Source organism: Drosophila teissieri, chromosome X (assembly GCF_016746235.2).
Source record: "Drosophila teissieri strain GT53w chromosome X, Prin_Dtei_1.1, whole genome shotgun sequence".
NCBI lineage: Eukaryota > Metazoa > Arthropoda > Insecta > Diptera > Drosophilidae > Drosophila > Drosophila teissieri.
The window spans coordinates 13,393,386-13,414,051 of NC_053034.1; the positions used below are offsets into that span (position 1 = coordinate 13,393,386).

At 43.5% G+C, this 20,666-nt stretch overlaps 1 protein-coding gene across 1 annotated transcript in view; it reads right to left on the minus strand.

Annotated features, from left to right (window-relative positions):
- The window catches only part of LOC122623303 (potassium voltage-gated channel protein eag), a 50,749-nt gene that overhangs the window by 14,289 nt on the left and 15,794 nt on the right, over nt 1–20,666 (minus strand). Inside the window, exons 3-6 of the mRNA XM_043802377.1 lie at nt 19,453–20,199; nt 5,364–5,484; nt 1,238–1,350; nt 444–494 (exon numbers count right to left, since the gene is read on the minus strand). Of these exons, the coding sequence (XP_043658312.1) occupies nt 444–494; nt 1,238–1,350; nt 5,364–5,484; nt 19,453–19,531 (364 nt within the window). The 5' untranslated portion in view covers nt 19,532–20,199. The remainder of the gene's footprint in view (nt 1–443; nt 495–1,237; nt 1,351–5,363; nt 5,485–19,452; nt 20,200–20,666) is intronic.

Consider the following 20,666-nt stretch of genomic DNA (forward strand, 5'->3'; position numbering starts at 1 on the left):
TGTTTATGTGCGGTCATTGTTTCAGTCGCTGTTCCCATTTCTAAATGTGAACTTATTCCGATTGATGCGAACTGACTGGATTAATTTGCTCTGTCTATATCCAATTGCCAGGGGACACACACCACATCAGTGGCTCTCCTTGGCCCAAATCCGAGTTGAAGCAAATATTTTGCCAACTTAGTCGAAGTGCGCCAGATGTTGCATTTTCCCATATATTGCAATTGATTTATGCCAATTTAATGCCCCCCCCCACATCGCCATATTTCCGCTTTATTTCTGACCGCATATGCAACAGGATGAGGAAATATTGCTGCGGGCAGACTGCCAAGACGTGAATCGAGATGGAAACCATGGCAGCAGTGGCATTGCCACTCGGAAAATTCCACTGGTAGCGCGGAAAATGACCCATCCCCTCAGAAAAGCATCCCCCCATTTTCAAATACCTTGGGTTTGTGCCTTGCCAAACTGCGAGAGGGCGCAGCCACACTGCAAATCTGAAAATTGATACTCGAAGGCGTTAATTCATGAGCTCGACACCCAAAAATCTCTGGCGATACTGGCAGCTAGGGAGCTTCAATGGGGGAGGCCAAGGCACGACTCGATTCCACTTGATTTGGCTGGAATTGGTGTTGGGGATTCGGTTTGGGGATCTGGGATTAGACGGATATGGGCAAATACTACAGGTGTCTGGGCGGGCAGGCAGCCTGATTGATGGGGCCCACTCAAAAGTGCCGGCGGGCTGCCATCGTAGCCCCAATTCGTTGGAATTACGGGTTGGCAGCTGGTAAGAGGGTACAGGCTTGTGCACACTGGCAAATAGAATTCAAAGGGGCAGGGGGGTTGTTTGGGAATGAATTATGAAGGGTTCGGAGTCAGAAATTCATGAAATGAACAATTTACAATGGGCACAAGTCGAGCATAAAGCCAAATAGGCTACAGTGGCGGTTAAATGATTCATTTGGGGACTTTGGGAAAAATATAACTAATATTTTGGTTAATTTCTTTCTTTTGTTTTGGTTAAGTTGAAAGATAGATGTATCTGTTTTAGTAGATATTCCCAAAAAGTAGCTGATTATTCTACCATAAGTGTATCGTCGCAAAAGAAGGACAAGCAACCTTTTGTTTAATAGGGAGACTTTGATTTGGGTATAGCATTTGCTACAACTTTCGGCCAAATTAGCACACAACAATCGATCTTAGGGGTCAGAGGGCAGTGCACTGCCTTAGGCATACTCACTGTTCTTCTTGTAGAGCAAAATCTCGAACTGATCCTGCTGCTGGTTCTCCAGCGTGTACTCCAGCCGTCCCACCGTCTCCTTGTCTGTCAGCTCGCCATACATGAAGCCGCATCTGCAGGGTTTTTTTTTTTGTTCCAAGGATGTGAATGTGGATGTGGATGCAATGATGCCGGGATGCCAGGATGCCGGGATGCCAGGTTGCCGGGATGGAGATGCCAGAAGAAATAGAAAGAGATGTGGAGAGCAGACGAGGTATTATTCTTGGTTAGCTTTACATTGGTTGCATGCCACAAATGCACACACACACACACAGAGACACACACAAACCTATATGAAAAAGAAAGAAACACACATGGACGCCAGGGCAAACACATGCAGCGGAAAATGGGAAAACAGAAAGCGTTCCAATTGGAGGAAAACATGCCGAACAAAACAAGATTGATGCACCTGGGGCCCATTGGGTGAAAATACGAAGAAGCTCGACTGCACACAGCAAAAAGTATTGCACAAATATCAATTTAATGCACCGCTGCTCAACCGATGGCAACCGGGTCAATAATTTATATATTATATTGGGTCAAGGAGTTGGTAGTAATACCTAAAGAAATTCCTTGCATTTCAGCATTTGGTTTTTATTAAAAACTTAATCAATACTAAAGCATTCAAGAATTTGTTATTTATCTAAAGTACACCCCTATTTTTGACAGTGTTGTCCTTAGCTGGATTATTGAAATCAAAAACTCTATTCGGAAATTTGCCATTCCCAACATACGGACGAAAGTTATGCGTGATGAACTTTTCCCGGCTTTTCCCTAACCAAAAGTTGATAACTATGAGTTGGCCTCCCTATGCATATTCTTTAGATACCTTTTGTTGTATGTATTATTTTTCGTTCGCTTTTCCAATGAACACCAAATAATTAATGATCGAGTTTCTGGGTTAAACAGGGGACTAAAGTTGCCGTGCCGCTGTGTATTGACTTGGAAAAGTCAGCACCACTTGCAGTGCCAAGTGTACAAAAAGTGTTGCATACTTTTCGGGCCAGGAGCGATGACGTCAGCGGCGAACGAAGGGAAACGAGAACGCTGCCGAAGGAAAATTGGGGAAAAGCAAGAAGGGAGGTGGAGGTGGAGATGGAGGAGCTGTAGTTAATTTCTGTTGTTTTGCTTTATTCGTGGCCCGAACAAAAGTTCAACAAACTACGAAATGGCGACGTCACGGGTTCCTTAATGTGTGTGTTCGTTGTGTTCACACACAAACACACACACACACTGGGGCAAAAAACGAAATTGGGTTACAAAGCAAACAAAAAACAGGTCCTGGATTCGGGGATATGGCCATAGATATAGATATACGTATATGTACATATACATACGTATAGATATGGATGCACAAAGTGTTTATGTGCTCATGGGTGGAGCATAGTAAAAGCCCTCGACAAGCACTCGAAATTCTATTATTTTCCAGGGGGTCCAAGGAAAAGCACTCAACGAAAATCCCTAATTCAATCTAACATATACTGGAGAGCCGTACACAAAGGACCTTACTAGGTGAGAATGCACTTAAGTGATTTCGAAACCCTTTTCACGGCGCAAAAAAGTTTGCTATGAAATGCTTAAGTCGGCATTTGTTGATTAAAATCGAACGTTTTTTTTTTTCGAATCGAAAGTGAGTGCGCATAAAAGGAAGAATTATTATTTTATATTCTTGTATTGCATTGAAACCTTCTCGAAATAGTTAAAGATTTTCATAGAGCATAAAGTAGACCAACTGGTCGTATACGTAATCTTGTTGGCTCTTCTGACATTTACAGCACATTTTTTAAGGCAGAGCTAAATAGCATTTCGTATAAGAAAGCGTGAAAATCTTCATAACAAGCTTCTACTGTACAGTAAACTTGCGAGGAACGAAAAGCGATTCGCATTGTAGCAAATGTCAAGTGAAAATCAAACGCTTCCTTGGATATTTTTGCATTTCTTCTTCCACTTTCTTCTGTTTTGCTTTCTTCCCTTCTTCTGTTTTGCTTTCTTCCCCTTTTGTGCTTTTTTTTTGCTGGTCACTGTTGTTTCTTGTTGCCTTTGGCCGTCATTCCTACTTGTTTCATTGCTGGTCTTTTTGTGTTTTTTGGATCACACGCGACCAGAAAACCGAAACAAACCAAAAGAGGGACAACAACAAAAGTGGGTCACAGCAACAACAACACGCACGGCTTGAGCGAAAGAAAGAGAGGCATAGAAAGCTGGGCCCGGCGAGCGAAAGAGACGGCAGTAGCGCTAGCTAAACGGCAGATTGGCATTAAAAACTTGTACGTTTCTGTACGTTTTTCACCTGGGGAATTCTCGGGACCGCTGATGCTGCAGCAGGTGAGCTGACGAACGAACCGTGCTCCTATTCCTTTTAGGGCCGCTTTTTGGCCCGCAAATTACAAACAATTCTCGGGAGAATCATTGGATGTACGCTGGCCTCCGGGCCGCCGCCGCTTGTTGATTTATGAGGCTGGTGGGCGAAAGAGATAGATGGAGATGGAGTAGAAAGAGACGGGCTTAGGCGAAGGCAGCTGAAAAAAACAAGGGGTTGAGGGAGCGAGTTCACGACCATGGAAAGTGCTCGCCGAATTCGGGCAAACAAATGCAGTTAACACTATTTTTCTGCCCATCTCTCTTTTTTTGTTATACCCATCCCTTTCTCCTCTTCTCTCCCTCTCTCTCTCTTACTCCCCCATCACATCAATTCACCAAAGGATTGCATAGAAAATTTGTTTGGCCAGGACCAACGGCAGGCAATTTGCAACAGTGTAACGGGATATAGGCACAAAAGAAAAACGGGTTTTGGGGGTAAAAGTAGTCCAATTTCCCGCGGAAAAATTAAACCAACTTTTCCAAGGGGGATTCACATTGCCTTAACATTTTAAATATGCCGATTTGGATAGAGATGTTGGCGCAATTGAATAACAATTCATATCTCTGTTTTTAGGCAAATCAAACAGGATCAAATTTGGCCAAAGCTAACAACATAATTTGTTGCGTCTTTTTCAATGAAAGTTTGTGATTCTATGATTTTTGCGACTGCAACTCTGCCATATATCCCTTTTTTAATACTTTGCGGCATGTTTCTCCAACTACAAAAGATACAACAAAAAAATAGGAAAAGCCCTCCTGTCCATCTGCATTAAGTTCGCTGAGCAGCAAAGTGCATTAAGTTCGACAATGGTTTTTTAATGGACATTCGCAAATATGCGCAAATTAATTGGAAAAAAAAGCAGAAAAAATATATGCGGATAAAGAAGCTGGAACAATAAATGAACTTCGCATTCAATGTCCGGGTGTAAGCAGCTGTGGATAAGCCGTTAAGCAGATAAACACGGTGGAAAATTGTGGAAAACATGGAGGCGGGGTAAGCGTGGGCGTGGGCGTGGGCGTGGGTTTTTCCGGATGAGGCAGGTCAGGTGCGTGAACGAGTTGTTAATGGGACAAGAGTGGCAAGAAATCTCCTGCAATCTCGGACAAATCCTCTTAGCCGTCAAGTCTCCCAAAGGGAAATGCGCAGCAGAGTCTCCGCCCTGTCTGTCTGCCACACCCCCGTCGCCCCGCTTTTCCGCCTCCTCCATGCACCGATTTTCCACCTGCAGCCACTGTGCAGCTTACAGTTTGAGCAGCACTGCTCAAGAGCTAATATTTGCCTAAGAAATGAGCATGCAACTTTAACGTGATTAAAAGTCAAACTGAAGAAGGTGAAAGTGCTGATGTTAAACACAAATTTAGGTGCTATGAAATCTAAAACAGAGAAGTACCAGACTATATAGATTGGTGGTAAAATAAGTGTGCACAAACTGTTGTTCGTTGTATACATATGTACATACAATAAAAGTAAAATAATTGACACATAATCACATATGTGTATGTGTGCAGTAATAAATCAACATATGGCCAGCGCTATCGACCAGTTAAGCCGCAACATCAAGGACACCAATAAATATATAGTTACATATACAGTATGTATCAATAGTCATTTGGGGATTAACAATTAAAGCGGCGATTGTTATTCAAACGGCAGTAAACACCAATAACAGCGAGAAGAGAGCGAAAGTAGTTGAAGTGAGTAGAAATCGGCAATACGTACACATACCTGCACGACTTCTGCATGACCTCGGCCCGATTGTAGCCGCTGATCTTGCAGAAGGACTCATTGCAGTAGACGATCGGGAAATCGACGATTTGTGCGTTGGCCAAAAGAAACGAGCTGTCCGCTGAAAAGAGCCACAGAAAAATGCACAAGGTTATGGCTAATATATAAAACATTGAAGTAAAAATAAAGGCATATATCATAAACCATTACTATTAAATGTTTTACCCAAAACAAACATTCACCTGTTCACGATTGCTTGTACAAATGTTGTGACATAAAAGAACTTATGTGCATATCCAAAGGACGGCTTATCCATTTCACAAATTCCTCGCAAAATGGCCAACGACAAATTTGTCATTGTCAGTCAGTCGGTAAGTCAGTCTATTGGGCTTTTGGCGTGAAAGTTTATCAAAATATTTGAGCGTAATTGGAACATTTCAAATGTTGTCATTCATAATCAAAATCGTTTTATTGACTGCCAGCCACCCACCCACTCACTTTTGGCTGAATCAGTTGGGTAGTCAGTTGCCAGAAATGGTAGAGATACTTAGCAGTAAACTATACCTTAGGTACAATTGCGACACCTAGGTAATAGATTTGTGTAGCAAAGGCTTTTTTTATTTAAATTAAATTATTTTACATATTCTGTTGATAGCTTGAGTACTGAACCAAGAATCACAATTGTAGTTAAGAGGGGGATACTCTTCATTATTGCAAATAGTACCTGTACCTCGGATAGCGGCCATCACTTGCAGTCCGTGAGTCGTCTAATGGCGGTTGTTATGGCTGAATTTGTTACAGGTACGAGTTTAAATACGAATTCAAGTCCTCGGGTAAGCAGCAGGTAACATGTGTGTGAAACCACGCGCTGGCATCGCATGGCAGGCACCTAGACACGGACATGGATACGCAGACATACGGACAGACTCGTATACGGACACACGGACAACAATACGGACACGGACATGGCATCGTACGTGTAACTGGCATCGACCTGCAGAGCAGCCCTTTACTATCCCATTAAGTCTGACTGGTTGTTTTACTATTTATTTGCTGTTTGCCATTTGGCTTGTTTTCCCCTGTCTTTTCTTTTTTTTTTTTGCACAAACATTCGTTTTACTTTTGGGTGATTTTATTAGTGGCGTTTGACATGCCCCCTGTTGGGAATTCAGGAGGAACTCAAATTCCAGGCACAAGTTTTTATTTGGAAAATGAAAATATAAGTACCTTAAATAAATCTTAATAAATTGAACATGACAATATACATACATTCAAATTTCACAAAAAAGTATTCCTACTATTTTACTACTATTGATTTTGTAGTATTGTGATGCTATACTTTTAGGTACCGAATCCTTTGCAACAAGAAAATATCATCTAACCTATTATAATAACTCACAAAACATTCGGTTCACCTGCTTGAATCAGTTGCTGTTACATTGTATTGACATTATGTGGAAAGTGGGGGAAACTGGAAGGTAATATCGAGAAGGTGGGGCAAGTGGCAGTGGAGTCTCCTCACAGCTGGCAAATGCAAATGTGGCAGGCAAGCCATTCCTGGCCCAAGTTGCATGTCGCAGGTGCCAGACGACGGGAGCAGCAAAGGCAGCAAAAGCAGGAACTGCAGGAAAATGCGGGGAAAATCCCGGGGGGGAAGCAGAACAGAAGGCGAAACAGAACGCGATGAAGGGGCAGGGGAAGAGCAAAAGCACACTAACCCACATTGACATGGACATGGCCAAGCCAATGAATATGTATAAAAATATTCGCATGCAATGGCTCGATGGCTCTGCTGCCGTTGGAAAATGGGAAATGCATATTTATGTGATACACACACACACACACTGGCACGCAAGCTCACTGACTCACACACACACACAGAGACACACACACATGTGGAGCACTTTTTACGACTGCAACAAGGACATCAGCTACAAGAACAAGAACAACGCTTGCTACTTTATAGTGTCAACAGTTGCCGTGACTGAAGCGAAATAAAAAAAAAAGCAAAACAGGAAAAGGAAAAATTGAAGGAGGTGGGCGGCTATATATGTATGTGTGTATGTGTGGAGCAAGCGGCTATCTCGTTACGCTCTGCAATTGACTGTTGCTGGGAAAATGGTGGCAAAGCAGCAACCTCAACTTTTACAACTGAAAATTGGGTTGCACCACTCGCTCTCTCTCTCTCTGTGAAAACTTAATTGGCCAAGTTCTAACTAAATTACTCGAAAATAATGCTTAAAACCGCAAATTATTTGGATGGGCCAGGGGAGACTCTAAGGATTTAAGTCACTCTGTGGATTTATATTTTATTTGCATTTACTGCGAATATAAACAACAAATTATAACTTTTGTGGTGGCAGGGAAATATTACACATACGCCACGGTATCCAGGTCAGTGTTTTTTGCTGTGGACAGGCTTTAGTTTGCATATTCAGTGCGTCAATATGTAGACATTAATAAATATGTTTAAAATGAATACGACACGCCAGGTGTGCCAGTTTGCAATTTCCACTTTATATTTCATCTTAAACAATAAGTATATTTAGGGCATTCAATATGTTGTCCCCAGCAGCGCTTTTGGCACTTCCTTTTACCAATGGAACTTTTACCCCCTGCAACGGAGTTTATTTTACACTGCATTCAAGAAAAACTATTATTATTGGAAAATATTCGATGCATTTAACTGGGCTCATTGTACTGCCAAGTAAACATATATTCATATATAAATTGGAGCACGAATGAGCAATAAATCATGCACAAAGCATTTGGGATAATTGTTTATATTACAACAGAGGTTCAGTCTAAGGTTCGCGGAGTTCCTTTTGCTATTGAGTCAGCATCCCCACATTTTTTTAAAGGGGGGTTTGGGTGGTTGTTTAGGCGTGGGGTGGTTTGGGGTGGCTTAGGGTGGTTTAGGGTGGCTTACGGTGGCTCAGAGTCGCTCATGTGTGGCTGCACCGCTGTTGCTCTGCGACTGCGACACTTAATCGCATTCAAAGCTGGCGCACCAAGTTTTGCAATTTGCCTTGGCCATTTTTGTCCGGCAGCGATTGCAGTGCCTTTTAAGCCGCGGCTTCAATTGCCGCCATCTCGCTCCGGCTTCCATTACTCTTGGCCCACTGCCCACCGCATCATGCATCATGGCATCATGGCATCATGGCATCGTGGCATCCCTTAACCCGATTTGGCACCGCAACTGAAGCGGGAATGCGGGAGCGATGTCAACGGGATGCCGTGGGAGCCGCAGTGAAAGCAGATTGCCACCCAGGTTTTCGCAGAACAATTTTTTCCACAAAATTAGATCACAATGAATGTGTAAACTATGTGCTTCTAGCATGCTGCGATGCTGCGATGTTGGCTCAACAGATGTCACTGAATATTTAAACCGACATTTGCAGCCTTCTCAACTTTGATTTACGTCTGTTTCCCAGAATAAAGCTTATTACCAAATAGCTCTCAAGGCAATCATAAATATTGTATGTATATAGAAGCTTAAGCTGAAATTAAAGTGACTGATTCCACGAACAAACTTGTAACTATAGCAAAGAAAGTACTGAGAAAGTAACGCCAACAGCAATTCGCTCTAACTAATAAAGCACTCGAAACGCCAAATCAAGTAATAATAACGCTGGGAAATGAATATTTCATTGCTGATTGACAGCAACATCTCCGTGCCCTGATTGCCCAATTATTTATGAGCGCGATCAAGGATGATATATTATAAACGTCAACATCAACCGCCAATCGTTGTTTCTCAACAAACAAAAAAAAACAAAAAAAAAAAAAGCCTGGTCAGGAGGGTAACTTACAATTTAATTAATGATTTTTTGATTTTTATTTGAAAGCCAAACAAAAGGAGAAGAGCTGAGGCAAAAAGGACCCAGCAACAGTATCGAAAATACAGAGAAGGGCTATAACTTGTATTGAGAATTCTGTATTGGGCTTAGCTTTTGGGAGCTGACAACTCAACCTGAAATGTCAACAAGCCGACAGAGGAACAAAGGAAGGATCGGGATTTGGGACTCGGATTTGGATTTGGATTCGGATAGGGGTCCTTTTTAACGGCAGGCGGTCCGTGTTTCTCGATGATTGATGAGGTGGCCGAAACGACCACCCACTTTTGTACCCAATCTACCCACTCTTGGCCAATTAGCCGTGCAGCATTTACAGTTGTAAGTTGGCCCAAAACCGGAAAAAGAAAGTAGTAAAGTGAAGTGGAAAAGCGGGGAGCCCTGTCGTTGATTGATTTGAATTTGTGCGGTCGACCGCAGTCCCAAAAATAGTCCTCCTAAGTGGATTTGTTAGTCGAAGGAACGAAAGAAAGAGTGGAGACCTTGGAATGGGGGACCTCCAAGGGATATAACCCAACTAGTCCATTACCTAAATACACTGGCACACATGCAAATGCGGTTGCAATTCCGCAAAACTTTCATTTCCGCTCGGCCATCGCACAGTGGGCGAAATGTGCCATTTTGTGGCTCATTCGATTAGGTTTTCATTTATTTTCAAGGTTACAAAACTGCCATGCTTGAAATGCTTTCCATGCTGTTGTGTTTGTATATTTTCGTTGTAATTGCTTTCCCGGACTCCAGATCTCAATTTTGCCACTGTGCTGGGCACAATTTTCTCGGCTACTGTTGCTTTGCACCCGGCAATTTCCCCTTTGCCTATATTACCCCGTGTGCACCCCTTAATTTCCATTCCCCCGCCTCTGCAGTTTTATGGCCAGTTTTGTCATTATTTTTTTGTGGTTTCTGCATTTGCCATCTTCCTTGCGGTTGTCGGCGTTGGTTTTCTGTTGCTGTTTCTATTGTTTGGAACTTGTCACAGACACACACACATGCATCCGTAGTCACACATACCACAAGACTCACACGCATACCCACATACCCACATGCCACACATAGATTCACACTTAAACTCACACATACAGAATAATTTGTTTGGTTGGTTTTTATGACATTAGTGTGAATGCTGAATGCTGAACGTTATACGGCTCTGGCGACACAACGGTCCTTGCAATTATCCTTTATGCACACCTCACCTCCCCGCTCTCCCCCTCTTACCCCTTTTTTCCTCCTCTTTGGCCCCCTTTTATACCCTGCGTAGTTAGCAGCCCCTTTGGAGCTGCGATTAGGCCACAGATTGCCAGCTGGCCATGCCATTTTCGTCCTCCATTTTGCAGATCCTTTAACTCCGCCTAACACTTTCTCCTCTCTCTCTCGTTCACTTTCCCTTTTAGTCCCTTTTCACCGACGACGAGTGCATAAATTTTATTGTCCGAAAAGTAAAAAAGGCTCGGCCTCCGACAGCATTGCGATTTAATTACATTAGCGACAGCTGGAGAATGCACAAAAGTGGGTTGGCCAGCGGGGGGTTAAGCCAGAGTGGGTGGTGAAAGTAATATAAAGTGAAAGGGGCGGTGAAAGTGGGTGGTGAAAGGGGGTGGTGAAAGTGGAGTTTGGGGGAGAACACGACAAAACCACGTTGATTAGGCCAGCCTGTTACCGCTACGACTCCTTGGGGCATGCTTCAAAAGAATTGCAGCCAAGTTTTGCCCTTTCCCCTTTTCTTTCCTTTTTATTTTGTTGCTCTGTGTCGCATAATGGCATTTATAATAAAGCTCTTGCTCTCCCTTTCGCACTTCCTAGCTCCATCTCTGTCTTTATGCGCGCCATTTGCCGTTTGTTATTAAATTTGCATAATTAAGTGAGAAGCTGCAATCCAGCACGAAGCCAAAAACCGCTGGGTAACTAAGGCAAACTACAGATAGTCGGCGGAAAAAGAATGCAGCTTCGCTGGTGAGTCAAAAATTAATTAAATTTCTTAAGAAACTAAAAAAAAGGGGAATGTAAATGAAAATGAGAAAAAATACGATAAGAAATGGGCCTCAAATAAAAGAAAAGGGCTAAGCATTTCAAGAAAGTTTTTGCTGCAGACTGGAAAAATTTTTTATCACTCTTATGACAAATTGAAGCTACATATATGTATCAATTAGAAATACTTTATGAGGTATACTTTATCTGGTATACTCTTTACTCCATCAGTAACGAATATAAAAGGCTGTGACTTTTCTCAATTTGCTTTGAACAAGAATGTATCTTGCCATATGCTTGACTCGCATTTCATTTTCCGCTTTTTCATTTCCATTTTCCAATCCGCCTGGCCCACAACTATGCCTGATTACTTTTCATGTTCTGTGACTCTCGGTGGACATTTGACTTCAAGGTCACCAGCGTGTTCGTACATACCCCTAACCACCCTTAGCCACCCCTCACCACCCATCGCAATACCCACCCAAAAGTGTTCATTTAATTTTGCCCGCGGGTCTGTGGTTTTGCCATATTCCGCAGTCCTTTCAATATTTTCTAGTTTAAATGCTCCCCAGCATTTTGGAGACTTTCGCTAACAAACAAAATGTACGTGCTTACACAGTGACAAAAACTTAGTACCAGCTTCACAATGCTATGATAATTTCACATAAGTTGTTGTGACAGCAAATCTACATAAGCATGCATACTTAGCAGCCTGCCACAAATTTCAGCAGCTTAATTTACGAAAAGTGCTGCATAAATAAAATATTTAAAATTATTATTAATATTTAGACATTATTTTTGTGTTGTTTTTGATCTAATTCAACTAATAATAGTTCAGATAAGTTAATAGTTTTGAATTAACTACCGATTGCTTGCCAATTCTTGACACTTCTTTTTGTGCAAGTGTGTGCAAGTGTTAGTAGGTTGACCAACTCTCACAAACACACACACACACTGACACACACTCTGACACACTGCGAAACCCACACACAGACAGCCGCAGAGCTGTTGGCGCCATCGGTTTGCCACGCTCCGCTTCGTCTCGCATTTGCTGATGCCACATTAAAGTTTTTGGCCCCGTCAACGTCGTCGCCATCGCCATTGCCATCTCTCTCTATCTCTGCGAGTGTGTGTGTAAGTATGTGTGTGTATAAGTGCGTGGGGAGGGGAATGCCTTGGCTGATAAAAAAAAAAAAGAGAGAATGGCGAAAAAGTTGATTGCGTAAACTTTTAACTCGGTCCAAAGCAGCAACAAAGTGGCCGGGAAAAGCAGCCAACTTTTCCCCAGTTTGGAAGTGCAAGAGCGAGTTTTAGTTCCACACACAAACATACACTCACATGTGTGTGTGTGTGTGTGTCTGCTACTCTCTCTCTCTCTCTCTCTCTCTCGCTGTCTTTCTCCCTCTCGCTGCCTTGCCTCCATTTTGCATTTTGGCCGCAACTTTTGCGCTGCGTTGCGTGTTGCGAGTGGCCCCAAAAAGCATGCTACACTTTTTGTGCCAAGCAAATTAGCCACGCACTCACACACCCTCGAAACTCACACACACACACACACACACACAGAGACACACTTAATGGCTGGGGTGAGTAAGATAGAGTGAGCGAGCGATATGTTTGCGGAAAGGATGAGAAAGCGCCACTTGACACGCGATTTTTAGTGAATTTTCGGTAGCCAGCTCAAGTACTTAATACTGAAGCATCGCTTTATCTGCATTTAGATTAATATCCTTAGATCAAAGTTAGCAGCTAATAGCTGTTCATTGTATTCTCTCGGTCAAATGCCCCTTGAAAATGTGCTACAACACCCTTAAATACTTTTGGTATTGAAATTTAACTGTTTATAATCCTTTTATACTTTCAATATATAAGTAGTTACTTATCAATCTTAGTTACTTACTTTTCAACTTATGTGAACATATTTTTCTAGCTAAGAGTCGCCCTTAAACATCAGCTTTCATTCCAATTAACCTTTAAGGCATTTCGAGTGACATATATCAAGTGAAAAGAGTTGCTTTCAAGCAACCCAATTTAAATGTTTACTAAAACCATAAAGTGGGACACACAAATTCACAGAATCCCGCATTGGAAGACCCATTCTACCCATTCGTTTGTGTGCCATGCGTTCTGGTTCTGTCCGGGATTAGGCTGTGTCTTAATTTTGATGTGGTCTGCTCTGCCACTTTCAGTGGGTCCCCGCTTTCTGCCCCCCACCCAGGCACACCTGCCAGGCACTTCACACTGACATGGACGATGGGAATGGGAATGGGGATGGGAATGGGACAACAACTTAATCCAATTTGACTGGACGGAGGCGAAACTTGGACTTGGCCACCCATGGGCCCCCCCCCCCCCCTCCGCCGACGACCATTGTGGTCATTCTTAAATGGCCTTTTACTTAATGCTAAGTGTCGTTTGACTGCTGTGCTGCCCCTCCTCTACTCTCTCCTCCTCCAAAATCCAGACCAAAAGCGAAAAGTAGTTGGAACCCACGCGCGTTGTTGTCTAATTAAAGCGTTTTGGCTTAGCTCACATGTCGATAATAATGGGTAATAACTGTGTGGCATATCCCGCTGTACAGTGATGGACTTTTGTTGGACTGAACACATAACAACACCCCCCCAAAAAGGGTGGCCCCAACTGGGCTTCGTCATGGAGAGGGAGGTATTAACATAGAAACGCAGTTCTCCCTCATAAATTACGCAAATGTCGGGGAGACGCCGCAATCAGAAAGCGTGGGAGTGAAGAGTAATGGGCAAGTGAGCTGAAAACGTCTGGGGCGGAGCTCAATCAATGGTCGCCACCTGGCCAGTAGACCGGAGTGGTGGGATCGTGGCCCAGGTGGCCCTGTTGGTCAGGTTTTGGCCATGGCATTGAAGGCGCAGGCACAGAGGCCTTTTTTTCCAAAGGTGGCCATTGATTTCCTTGGAATTTCTGGCAAAGGTCAAAGCGGACCAATGGAAATGTTAACTAATGCAAAAAAGACGGCGATACAAAGCACACGAAGGAAATTGAAAAATTTGGAACTCCAGAAACTAACAAATACTTTGATGCAATAATTATCGAAAGGTCACTAAACACTCCTACTGCGAATTAGTTATTATACTATTATTTTGCTAGTTCGTTGTGCCATTCCCCTAACATTCCGCTACACTCTTGTTTTTTTGTGGCGTTGATTGGTGGCTCAATTGTTATGATTACACCTTGTCGCTTCAGCGCGACAACGTGGCGTATGATTAATGTGCCGCAAATATTTCTATCCCAACCCCTGAGAAACCGCACAATGGCCAAGTGACACGAAATCTTAGCACTCGAATCACCTTCTCCAGCTAAAAAGAACAAGAAAAAGTGTTTATTTAAATTTCTCTCGCTCTTTTGTTTGCTTTGATTTACTGTTGCGTGCAAAAGTCCGAGTTCGATGTCAATAGTCCTCGGCCCAGGATCAACCTTTTGGCCAGGTCAGTGCGGATTATTATTGCTATTGCCTGGTTTTTTCTTCTTTTTTTTTTTGTGGCCCATCCACAGCTCTTCAGCGTTTCCTTCCTTTCACATTTTTTGTTTTGCAAGGCATTCGCCATGCTTTGACCTTCTGCTTGGTAGCGTGGCACAAAAAGAGGGGTGGCTCTTTAAAGCTGGGTAATGGGGTGCAGTCGCGCATTTCCGGCCGCCCAAAAATGAAGGGAAACGGGCAGGGGAAAACGGGTCAAAGACGCAGCCCCAGCAACAGCAATAGCCATATAGCAATAGCCATATAGCAATGAAAATGGTAGCAACAACAAACGACAAACAACGCGAAAATGTAAGTGTCGCAAACTGGAAACGCAAGCAAAGCAAAGCAAACGAAGGCAAAGCAAAGCAAAGAAATGGATAACAAATGAGAGACTCAGCCAGCGACCAAAAAAATCAATAAATGTAATGACCGCCCCTTTTTGCCACCGCCTCTCTGGCGGCATAAAAAAAAAGGAATAACGTTAATTTACACGAACCCAGCGACAATAACAAAAAACCGAGGCGAAAACCAGCAACACACAGACGGCAACAGCAAAAAAAAAACATACAAAACAAACAAACAACGAAAACGAAATGAAAAATGAAAATCAATAATAAACAAACAAACAAACACACTGCCATCGGAGATGGCAACTGGCGCCCGAACAGGGACGCCAAAAGGGGCGAATGGCGCCCGAACAGGGACTGTCGACACCAGACAATGATTGCACATAATTGCAATTGTTCACTGATTGGTCTGCGTTTCGAGGGCGTTTCGCAATGCGGCTTGTTGCATGCCACGCCACGGCAACTCGGTAACTCTGCCACTGCACACAAATTAGTGAACGTGTTTGTCCACGCTTCCCTCTCCTTTTTTTCCCAGTATCGCACCAATAAATAAAGCCAGTCCAAAAGCATTATTCAAACCCATTCAATTGAAAACGATAACAACTCTCATGGATCCCTGATCCTCTGCCACTTGAGTTTTCTATCCAATCGAACCAATTTGTGTTCCATTAGCTTTAAGTCCAGTTCAAACTGGCTGCGTTTTTTCGCCCAAGTCTCCCAGTTCCCTGATTCATTTTGATTCCGATTCGGTTATCATTTATCCATCTGAGGCCCAACAGCTTTGACCTGGGCAAACAGATAAACGAGAAAAACAGAAAAGCTGAAAACCAGCAAGGCTGTGATAGATATCGCCAGGCACGTGTTTTCTTTTGTGGGCCACGAGGCGTATGCGTAATCAATTGTCAACAGGCGAAACACTCGCAAGAAAGCATACACGGCGGGAAAATGGGGTCAGTAACGGTTTCGAAATTTAATAATGCTAATTATATAGCCACAATCTTAGGTGGTAAGAGGAAACCTTTCTATGAAATAATAAACTTTTGAGGGCATCAACAATTAAAGTTGAACTACTTATTTAAATAAAATGTGTATCAGATTTCCCAAAAAATCACATAAAATATACATCTATTGATTGATTTCCCTACTTTTTTCTGGTGTTTCTGTTCGGATAGTAAGTGGAGAAGTGGAGCAACCTCCATCTAATGTCTCCTGGCCACTTTGGGCGCTTTTTGCTGGTGGTGCTGCTGCTGTTGTTGTTGCTAATGCTGTTTGGCTTGCTGACGAAGATCAAACAGCCGCGCCAAGTGTCGAGCTGCGACCTCCTGGGGGGCAAAGGCCATATCTAATCGGCGAAAATGGGGGAAGGGAGGAAGGGGGGTCAAAATTCAGTGGCAGTTGCTGGAGGAAGAGCAATGTGCACTCGAGATAAACGTGCGAGGCAAACCGCAAAAGTGACAAACCCCAAAAAGGCAAACAGTGGGGCAAAAAAAAAGAAAAAAAAAACGAGGAAAAGAAAAACAAGGACAAAGTTGTTTGTCTCCTTTTTTTTGCACACCTCCATGCCGCAGATAAACCACTGAAAAATGCTTGCCATCGGACTAGTTGGGATTTTTGTGGATTTTGGTTTTCCAGTGTGTGTGTGTGTGTGTGAGTGTGGGCTTTTCCTTGCTTTTCCATGTGCTGGCTTTGCGTTCAATTTTAATGAGTTTGTTACCAAACAAGGACAAACACACGAATTTCTGCCTATTTGCAACTTGTGGACAAATCGAACCAGACCGCCAAAAGGGGTTTTTCGCAAGCGTTGGGCATAAAGTAAACTAATTAAAAAATCTGCCTAAGCCAGTTGCTCTTTCTGGAGGCTGTGTCTTTGGTCAGTTTGTATCGCCAACGCGGCTGAAAATTTCCAGCCCCAAACAAACACCACGAAATGGGGGACCCGAGCACACCAGACCATTTATCCTCCTTAAATTTTCCAAGCCATTTACTTGGGTTGATGGATTTCATTTAGACGAAATATCCGGGGGCTTGTTAGCTATGATGTATTGAAAGAAGGGATTTTTTTTTAGTTTAAATCTAGCTTCTTGCTAAATTTAAGAAGCCAAATAAAGCCACGCATTAACTGCAACTTAAACGCCACTTTCTGTCCCTTTTTCCCTTTTCCTATCGAATGCTACTTCAATCTGCGCCTCTTTTTATTTGTTGTTGGCATGCAAATCACATTAGAATCTATTGCTTCACCTGGCGACCCATTTTTCCCTCAGTCATTTGCACTGCCACCTTAATATGCCGCACTTACGGCTCGCTGTGTGCATTGCCTTTATGGCATTTCCAGTCTACGTATCTGTTTCTGCATCTGTATCCTGTATCTGTATCTGTAGCTGTAGCTGTATTCCCATTTGTATCTGTATCTGTATCTGTAAATGTATCTGTCCGTTTCAGGTCAGAACTTTCATCCTTTCCTACAGCGACCTAAAAGCTGTTTTACTTTTCTCCGCACTTGTGCTGCCAACGAAACGAAATCCTTTTGGAAAAGGCTTTGCGTCTTCGCAGTAATCCGCTTTCGACAGTTGCCGTTGCGGGAAAATGCGTGTATGGAAAATGGAAAATGGCAAACTATGCGAACGAAGTGGAGCGAACTGTCTATTCTCTGTGGGGCGTGCCTAAATCTATTGATGGCTCCTTTATCGGGATTGGAATCGGAGCTGATGGGCCAGGCATCCGTCGCCGTTCGTCAAATGGAATTTGAAAGAAGCCTCAATAATATTTGAGCTCATTGTTCCTTATTGGTTCGATATACGTAGTATACTGTTTTATGGCCCAGTTAAGAATTTCCAGGTATTTACAAACTAAAGTCGAGACATTGTAACTTGAACATTTGAGTAAAAATCGCTAGCTTACATTTGATGCGATTAAATGACGTTCATGGCCCATCTTTATATGGGAAAGGTTCCTTTTTTTGTATTTCTACATAATCGATCACTAGTGGCAGTATATCTCATATGTGCTGCCACATTGCCGGACTTTTCCCGCCAATGATTAAGCACTGTTGGCCGGAATACTTTTCGGCCATTTGGCCATTTGCATTGCCAGTCGAAATGCAGACTCTGTGCGTCAGTCACATGGCAACATGGCAACATGGCAATATGGGAATGGAGTGCATCAATTGTGCGTCCATTTATGTCACTCCTGCGGTCCTCTTGGTCCTCTGGTCCTTTTGGTCCACTGCTTGACTCGGACCCTTCAGCTTCTCCGGAATCCATTCCCTAATGGACTCCAACGGAGGGGCGGAGTTGGACGTGGAGGACTTTTGTTAATTATCTCATGTTGTTTATGGCTGCATGTGTTGCCGTTGATGACTGTTGTTGCTGCCACTTTGTTGCATGGCAAATGGCAATGGCAAATGGCAGGCGGACAAATGGAAACTCAAGTTACTGTTTGGCCAGAGGCCATTTAGGGATACCAGAGGCTGGCAATCCAGTATCCAGTATCCACATTCGAGACTGCAGCTGAGACCGAGAATCCGATTTAAGTTGGAATTTGGAATGCTGCTCTGTGGCCTTTGCCCCAAAGCCTCAATTGGCCCGCCCTAATTGAAAGTGTTGCCATTGACCGCAGGCCGAAAAGGGATTTCAATGCCGAAACTCGAATTGCAAAGCACCTTCCGGGCACTCGCCCACTCTCACCCACTTTCGCCCACTTTCATACACTTTCACCCACTCTCCTCGCACTTTCCCTGTGCACTTTTCACTGGCCACTGGTGAAACAATTCAATTTCACCGAATCGGACATTTCTCGGTCACACGTGCGTGTGTGTGGCATTGCTCTCGATGTTGTGCGAGTGTGTGTGTGACTACGACGGCTCTATTTATAGCTCATTTCACTTGCACTCTTTTCCTTCACACACGCACAGACACACACAAACACACACACACACACACACAATTACGCTCAAAGCATCCTGTTCACGTTGACAACTTAACGGAAAATTCATTTCACACTCCTGCACTCTCATTTCACACACAGGTCGAAAAGGTTGCCCCCTTTGCCACATTTGCCACATTTGCCCGCAGGCAAGCGATAATTGTGTGGTATGCGTAAAATGCCGATTGCAACAGGAGAATCCAGTATGCAGTATGCATTGCCACGCAGTGTGGCAAGTTCACTTGAAGGTCCTGTCGCATGCAGGCTGCAAGCATCTTGATTACAGCTGGAGTTGCACTAACCATATGGATCATTGCTGCTTCATTGCAGTTTGCTTTTAAATGCTCAAAGGGAATACTTGACTAACTATAAGTTTATTAGTTAAAGGTATACTGCTTACTGATCCTCTCAAATGCAAAATCATTAAAGAAAGTATATAGTTCGAATGCCTAAAAGAAAGTTATTAAATAGTTTCTCCCCATGGTAACTGGGATAGAAATGTTTGGAGTACTCACGCTGCGAGTTGGAGCGCCGGATGATGTTCTCGAGGAATGTGTTCTGCGGCGCAACCAGTCCACGTCGTCCGCCAGGCATTTTGCCGCCTAGACGCTACGCGTCGCGCTGCCCAATCCTCGCCTGCTCCTGCTCCTGCTCCTGCACCTGCTCCTGCTCCTGCTCCTGCTCGTGCGCCTGCTGCTCCTGCTGTCCCGTTTTGCTGGCCCCGGTGTCCTTCCGCTCCCCAGTTTTCCCTTTCCCCTTCCCGTTCCCTTTCACTTCCGCTGACAGCTGGCCTCCTGCACTGGACGCTGCGCTGCACTGACAACTGACAGGTGCTGACGGCTGACAGTTGTCAGCTGATGGATAGATGGCCGGCGGAGATTGCTGCTCCTGGGTTTCGCCGATTGCCGATTGCTGATTGCTCCTAGATCCTGACTCCTGATGCCGCAGGATATTCGCTGCGCTGCGTGATCAATACAAGTCCATGCGGTTGCAGCACCGATCTCGTGTGGTCTTCGTTCTGGCTCATTTGCATTCCGCTGCGTGGCATTCGCTTTTCCGGCCGTCCGTCATTCTGATGCTGTCTTACACACTCTCTTGCTCTTTCTCGCCCTCTCTCTCTATATCTCTCTCACTCGCTCTGCTCACACACACACACTCACGCACTCAGTCAGTCACACACATGCGGGGAGAGAGAGAATCGCTTCAATGCTTCAATGATGACCACTTGACCATTCACACAGTCTTATCGGTTGCATATGGCACTGTGGGGAATAGAAAGAAATGGAAGGAAAAGCTGTTAGATAGATCAAACATATTTGAATTTGAATTTGATCCCTAAATCAATTGGAACATTAAAGGGACACTAATCTACAAGAAATCTCCAAAGATATGCGATTTCTTAATCTGAAACATAACCCATGTTTCTGCACATTGATTTATAGCCCGTAAAAGTCAAGTGAAAACACATTTTTAGGCAGCAACCTAGCATCCAATTTGCACATAATAACTTGTATTTTATTGAGTAAGTTTGCACAATATGAGATAACAGACAAAATGCATACACATGTGCGGACAACTTAAACACAATAAGATTGCAGTTTGAGGTCAGTCTAACCTCGCTTAATCCCCAGCTCTCTGACATTGCAATTGGAAACTGGCGAAAGTGGCAGAATAAATTCAATTTATTTATCAGGAAATTGCATAAATCAAACCGCAAATTAAATCGCAG